Source organism: Petaurus breviceps, unplaced genomic scaffold (assembly GCF_028583685.1).
Source record: "Petaurus breviceps papuanus isolate PSGF00001 unplaced genomic scaffold, PetGlider_PUasm1.0 151, whole genome shotgun sequence".
NCBI classification, from domain to species: domain Eukaryota; kingdom Metazoa; phylum Chordata; class Mammalia; order Diprotodontia; family Petauridae; genus Petaurus; species Petaurus breviceps.
The window spans coordinates 22,266,486-22,273,832 of NW_027185712.1; the positions used below are offsets into that span (position 1 = coordinate 22,266,486).

At 37.7% G+C, this 7,347-nt stretch overlaps 1 protein-coding gene across 1 annotated transcript; it reads left to right on the forward strand.

Annotated features, from left to right (window-relative positions):
• Positions 1-5,781: 5,781 nt before the first annotated feature.
• On the forward strand, positions 5,782-6,296 carry LOC138153856 (14 kDa phosphohistidine phosphatase-like). Its single transcript, XM_069078274.1, has one exon. It carries the CDS (start codon positions 5,782-5,784, stop codon positions 6,151-6,153), a length of 372 nt encoding a protein of 123 aa, XP_068934375.1. The 3' UTR covers positions 6,154-6,296.
• The last annotated feature ends 1,051 nt before the right edge of the window (positions 6,297-7,347 follow it).

Below are 7,347 nucleotides of genomic sequence, written 5' to 3' on the forward strand. Positions count from 1 at the left end.
GATAATAAAGCAGTTTAATTAATGGGAACAGCATAAAGTCCTAACTCTGCTCGGTGGATTCCAGTTAAAAATCGATCATTGGATTTTAATTCTCTGATGAATGTAAAGCAATACAGAATGAAATACCACTAAAGGCACTTACATATGGAGGTCCAAACTGATGGGAAGCCTTTTGATTTATTATACAACAGATAGGATCTGCATGATACAGTATCCTGATGGTTTATGAGCCTATGAAAATCTTATAATGAAGGTTATTCCTGAACTCATAAAATTTCATATTCCTGCCTATACTCCATCATCAAACTGCAGCAGGAGATTTGGATTGATAAACATATTAATTATAAAAATAAACCTTCCATTTATTTCTGATGAGATTTTTTTTTTCAGCTGAAAGTTACACTATGGAAGATGAAACTCTGCCACCATACTTCATAGCAATAGTAATAACAGATGACATGTATATACTATTTTATGTACATTGGCATTTTGCAAACTGTAAAGTGCTATATAAATGTGTATAATAATAATAATGATGATGGTAACAGTAACAATTCCTATAAATGCAATATTAACAACATACTGACATATCTGATAATATACATAATGCTTAATATTAATGTAGCTATTATTATGCAATACATTTATATGCTATTAGAAATATTACTGCTATCATCATAATTATTATTTATAGGTCACTTTATAATTTTCAAAGTGTCAATTCACATAAAATTCTACATTTTTTCCAAAACAATTCCTTGAGGTCATTATTGAAACTATGACCAAATGATCTGAGCATAGAAGAAGCCAGGTGTCAGAGAGGGGAAGGTACTCATTTAATCTAGCATTTTGTGTTTCATCTTTCATTTACTTCCTTTCCTTTTACTACCTTCTTAACTCTCTACAGTCTGGCTTCCACCCTCATCATTTAACTGTGAAAGTGTCCTCTCTGAAGTTAACATTGATTTCTTAATTGGCAAATCTAAATAGCCTTTTCTCAATCTTCACTCTTTTTGACCTTTCTGTTTCTTTTGACACCAGAAATCACTCTCTTCCCCTTCACGCTCTTTCCTCTCTATGTCTTCATGACACTGCTTTCTTCTGGTTCTCCTCCTATCTTTCTCCCTCTGTGCCATTTTCACCTGATGATGTCATTAGCTCTCAAAGATTCAATTAGCATCTCTTTGAAGGGGTTCTCAATCTTGTATATGTAGCCTCCTCCAGTCTCCCTTCTCCATCTGGTTTCTGGACATCTAGAATTGTCCCATAGACATCTTAAAGTCATCATGTCCAAAACCAAACTCATTTACTTTCCCCCAAAATTCTTCCTTGTTCCTTACTTCACTATGACGGCCTAGGGACCCATCATTCTCCCAGTCACCCAGGCTGATAATCTAGGTATAATTTTTGACTACTCATTTTCACACACAAAATATCCAATCAGCTATGAAGTTCTGATAATTCTACCTTCAAAATTCCTCTTGTATAGACCCTCTTTTCTCCTTTGGCACTGCCACCACCCTAGCAAATAACCTCATTACTTCAGCCTGGACTATTGCAATAGCTTTATGGTTGGTCTCCCAACCTTAATTCTCCATTTCAGCCCTCCCTTATTCGACTCTCAAATTGATCTTCCTAAAGTACCAATTTGCTCATATCACTCATATATTCAATAAATTTCAGTGGTTCCCTATTAGGCCCATAAAATATAAAATCTCTTTAGCTCTTAAAGCCCTCTAGGCATTTTCACTGACTGTCCCAAATACCTGAAATTCTCTCCCTTCTCATCTTTACTACCTGGATTCCCTGACTTCCTTAAAGTATAACCTAAAATTCTACATTTTGCATGAAGTCTTTCTGAAGGTCTCTTCATGGTAGAGCCTTCTCTCTGGGGTATCTTCTTTTTTTCACGTTTAGATCTTGCTTGTGCATCACTGTTTATATGTTGTTTCCCTCATTAGAATGTGAACTTCTTGAGAACAGGGACTGTTCCTCCCTCCTTTCTTTGAATCCCTACTACTTAGCATGGTGCCTGGCATATAGTAGACACTTAATAAATTCTTATTGATTTGACTCTCATTTTTCAGAAGGAGGAGAAAATAATGAAAATACCATTCTGGAACTGATTTTCACAGGAAAAGAAACATTATGTGGTGAAGCAGAAATTACTGAAATCTTGAGAAAATCTAAGGAAGAAGTAGCTGTTATTTCAGAATTGATGATATATAAGGAGATTAACTTGGGTTCATGGTCTCTCCTGTCCTGTAGACTTTATCAGAGCTTACTTTAAAAAGATCTGATGTAGACTATGCCCTGAAGCTATAAAGTCATGATAAGAAAAATGTTAGGTATTCTGGACAGAAATTTCAGTCATAATTCCCAAGTGATTCAAATGAGAATATAAATAGGGTGGTATGTCAAAATATAGTTGTGAATATATATGTTGGTCCAGAAAGGTTTACTCTTTGTCCTCCTCAAAACTCCTAGTAGAAGGGCCAATGACCTAAAGTTTATATATGAATATGGAGCTTAGTGATAAACTCAGATTTTAAAAACACATACATAAGAGGGGAAGTAAAAGGGACCTATGGAAGGGAAGAGAATAATAATTTATCAAGCCTCTACTACTTGCCAGGCATTATGCTAAGTGCTTTACAAAACACCTCATTTGATCTTCACAACAACGCAGAGAATGAGGTGCTATTATTATCCCCACTTTTCAGTTGAGAAAATTTAGCAAGACAGAAGAAGTTAGGTGACGAGCATTTGTAGCTGATAAGTAACTGTGGCTGATTTGAAGTCAATTCTTGTCTCCAGTCTGAGCACTGTATCCAGTGTGCCACCCAATTTTGAGGTAAAGATATTTGCCAAAAAGATGGCAAGGTTTAATATCCTTAATTAACAGTGACCATAAATCCAAGAAGTCAATGAGAAAATTTAGTTTCTTTCTATTCTCTGTAGTCCCCAAACTAAGCTTATTATGGGAAGTGTCCAGGACAGAGTTAGGTGAAGGAAAAATATACAATATTGCATGAACAAGATTTCAGTAATAGGTCTATTTTTCTCCCTTTATGACAGTTTTTAGACTGAAGTCTGAGGCTTTTTTTTTTTTTAGGGCAGGAATATTTGTGGAGGAGATGGGAATGAAAAAAGTTTTGTTATACCCCCATCCAAATGTCACCTCAATACAAAGTTAGAAAAAGGAGGCCACCAATGGATTGATTTCCCTAAAATTTCACCACCACAGGCCCTGAAGCCTGGCTTCTCCATCCAGAATAAAATGACAACTGGAGATATAATCCCATGGATGTCTGTAACATTAATTAATTAATGTGCCCAATTGTACTGGGAACTCTGGGATATATCACCTCTATTGTTAACAAATTCATCTTCATCTTTAAGCTTTTCAACCAATATTCTTCCTATATCTTCACCTTAACTGAAATCTAATATATATATGTATATCATGCAAGGATATCCAATGAAAGTTATTTTTTCTTTCTGGAAATGTTTTGTTGATGCTCTTTAAAATAACACAGAACCATCATTTCTCTATTTTATGACTCTTCTCACCCCATACCCCAATAAAGCCTTCCTTCCAAAGCAGAACATGATCAACATCATCAATTGCAACAATTTCTTCTTCACTCCATTTCAACCACATAGCTACACCAGGCCATGCCTTAGATGTTATCTCATAGAATCTTACTACATCTGACATCTAACTTTTGGAATTTGAATCTCATATCACAACATTGATTGTTCCATTTCTCCTATTTTCTTGTTCAATTTAAGCATGTATTTTTTTCAAAGTTGCTGAAATATCTTAATGAACTAATCTTAATTAATTGATGAACAGTCCACCCATTTAAAATGTTTCTTTTCTTTTTCTTAAGTCAGATATTGCCATAGACATATGATTTATATTCTATAAATCTTAAAGTTCCATATAAATTTGAGTTATTCTTCCTATCATATATTTTCAGTTGTCAACATTGACTTCCACAAGATTTTGAATTACAAATTTTCTCCCCATCTCTACCTTCCCTGCACCCCATGACAGCATGCACCCCAACCACTCCTTTCCCAATCTGCCAGTCCCTTCTATCACCACCCCACTTTTCCCATCCCCCTCCCTTCTATTTTCCTGTAGGGCAAGACAGATTTCTATACCCCATTGCCTATACATATTATTTCCTTAGTTGCATGCAAAAACAATTTTTAACATTCATTTTTAAAGCTATGAGTTCCACATTCTCTCCCTTCATCCTTCCCCACCCACCCTCATTGAGAAAGCAAGCAATTCAAAATAGGTCCTACATGTGTAGCCATGCATAGCACTTTCATAACAGTCATGTTGCTAAGGACTAATTGCATTTCCCTCTATCCTGTCCTGCCCCCCATTTATTCCATTCTCTCCCTTGATTTCTCCCCATGTAATATTGTTTGCTTCTGATTACCCCCTCTCCCCCAATCTGTTAACCCTTCTATTATCTTCCCTCTCCTATCTCTTTTCCCCTGCCTTCTGTGATGTAATGCCAAGGAAAGGCAACTTCCCAAGGTTCAAAATACCAGCATAGGTGCTCTCCATTTTATTCAGTGACAAAGTAAGAACAGAGAAGATCAATATATGACATCATTAAAAATACAGCATTTGCTAAGTGTGATTAAATAATCTCCAAGTACTACCCCACCCCAGGATCTTACAATCATTCAATCAATTACAAAGTCCCTGTTCTAAATACTACTCCACCCCTAGGCTGTACCTTCATTTAGTCCATCACAAAGCCCCTCTTCTCAAATGGAGATTAGTTTCCAATTATAAGTAAAGTATATTCCTTTGTTCAATCATAGAACACAAAAAGGTCAAAAGTTCCCCACCCTTGGATCACAATTGAATCTACCCCAGAGTTACAACAAGTTTAAGCACCGCACTTAATACCCAAATGGAGGTCTTTTCTTCATCTTGACATCAGGCAAGTTCTCAGCAATCTTTGTTCCTGGGGAGACAAAGCTTAGCAAGGCCACAAGATACATTGCCAGTCTCTTCATTAATTCATCCTCTGTCTGCAGAACAGTCCTAGGACCCCTGAAAACATTAGCAAAACCCTCTCCCAGGATTTCTGTAAACATACAAGAAGAAAATCCTTCTTCAGGGCTTCTGAACCAACAGAAAGGTTCCCAGACTCCTGCAACAACAGCACTGTCCTTCACCAGTGGACAGTATTCACTCTCTGTCTGCAGAACAGTCTCAGGAGCTCTGAACCAACAGCCAGGTTCCAAGACTTCCTCAACAACAGGACTGTCTTTCACCAGTGGACAAATCTGGCAAAAGAACATCAAAACAGACAGACAAAGTACCAGCAAAACAGCCATGTGTCCTCAGTCCTTGGCAGCTCCGGGGGCAGGTCTCAAAAGTCCAGGGCAACTTAAAGTGGCCCTCAGAAATCCTCTCAGTCTCTCTCTGCCTCCACGAGGGTGCTGCTTCCAAAAAATTCTTCTGCCTCTCCCTTGTGTCTCTCCAAGTCTACGTCACCAGCTCCTCCCAGTCCAGCACTCTCTTTTCATGTCAACAAGTCCATCCCACAAGTGGGATTAACAGGCTCTGGGTTTTAACACAATCAAACCAAAAACCAAGCCAATACAGAGGAATTTTTAAATTATATTACTATTACACCTTCCTGCAGGGTAAGACAGATTCCCATACCCAATTGAGTGTGTGTTATTCCCTCCATAAAAAAAAAAAATCCAGGGAGGGGCCATTTTGCGAGTGGGGGAAAGATGGTAGAGGCCGACCTCACTCAGATCCTGGATGTGGACATCGATAAAGATGGTGTCTTCAAGTACGTGCTGATCCCAGCACATTCTGTGCGGGATGGCCAGGACTGCCCAAGCAATGACATAGTGCATGGCTACAAGTGGGTCGCATGCCATGCTGATATCTATGATCAAGTGTCAGAGGAAATCCAGAAGAAGGTCTTTGACTATGAATTTCTGGGTGGCAGGACAATCTCCCACCAAAGCCAAGACAAGAAGATTAATGTATATGGCTACTCCATGGGTTGTGGACATGCTCAGCATTCTCTCTCAACTGAAAAAATTAAAGCTCACTACCTGAACTATGAAGTCACCCGGGCTGATGATGGGTACTGATGGGGCCTGGGTTGCTGCCTGCCTAGGCTGTCAGACCTGTCCTTGAACTCTTAACCTCCTGCCTTTTTTTTGTGTTGTGTTAAGGGGGCACATTGGTGATAGTCTGGTGTTTTCATACTGTTGTGCCTTCCAGTGCTGTGGTGCCTAGCTGGGCCCCAAGTGGCATTCAGACACAGAGCCCACAACTGGAATTAAAAGTGCTGGGCCTTAAACAAAAAGAAAAAAAATCCAATGAAATGCTCACTATTTCACTCTCACCTCCTCCTTCTTCCCCTCCATTTTAAAAGCTCTTTCTTGATGTGAAATATCAAGATATATATCAAATACCTTCTATGTCTCCTTTTCTTTTTTTCCCAGTACATTCCTCTCAATACTTTATTTTAAATTTTTTAGGTATCCTTCCTTCATATTCAGCTCACCCTTTGCCATTTTTCTATATACAGACATATACATACATACATGATACACATGTACACACATATAATATGCACACACATACATACACATATGTATATATGAGTATGTATGTATGTATGTATGTATGTATGCCCTCTAACTACCCTAATACTGAGAAAGGTCTCATGAGTTACAAATATCATCTTTTCATGTAGGAATATAAACAGTTCAACTTTAATGAATCTCTTATGACTTCTCTTTCCTGTTTATCTTTTCATGTTTCTCTTGATCCCTGTATTTTTTTGACAAGAGTGGTTGGAAGACCTCTATTTCATTGAAATTCCATTTTCCGCCTGAAGTATAATACTCAGTTTTGCTTGGTAGGTGATTCTTGGTTTTAATCCTACCTCCTTTGACCTCTGGAATATCATATTCCAAGCCCTCTGATCCCTTAGTGTAGAAGCTGCTAACTGTGTTATCCTGATTTTTTTTCCACAATACTTGAATTTTCTTTCTGGCTCCTTGTAATATTTTCTACTTGACCAGGGTATTCTGGAATTTGGCTATACTATTCTTAGGAGTTTTCCTATTGGAATCTCTTTCAGGAGGTGATTGGTGGATTCTTTCTATTTCTACTTTACCCTCTGGTTCTAAAATATCAGGACAGTTTTCCTTAGTAATTACTTGAAAGATTATGTCTAGGCTCTTTTTTTGATCATGGCTTTCAGATAGACCAATAATTTTTAAATTATCTCTACTAGAGCTATTTTCCTAGTCACTTGCTTTTCCAATTAGATA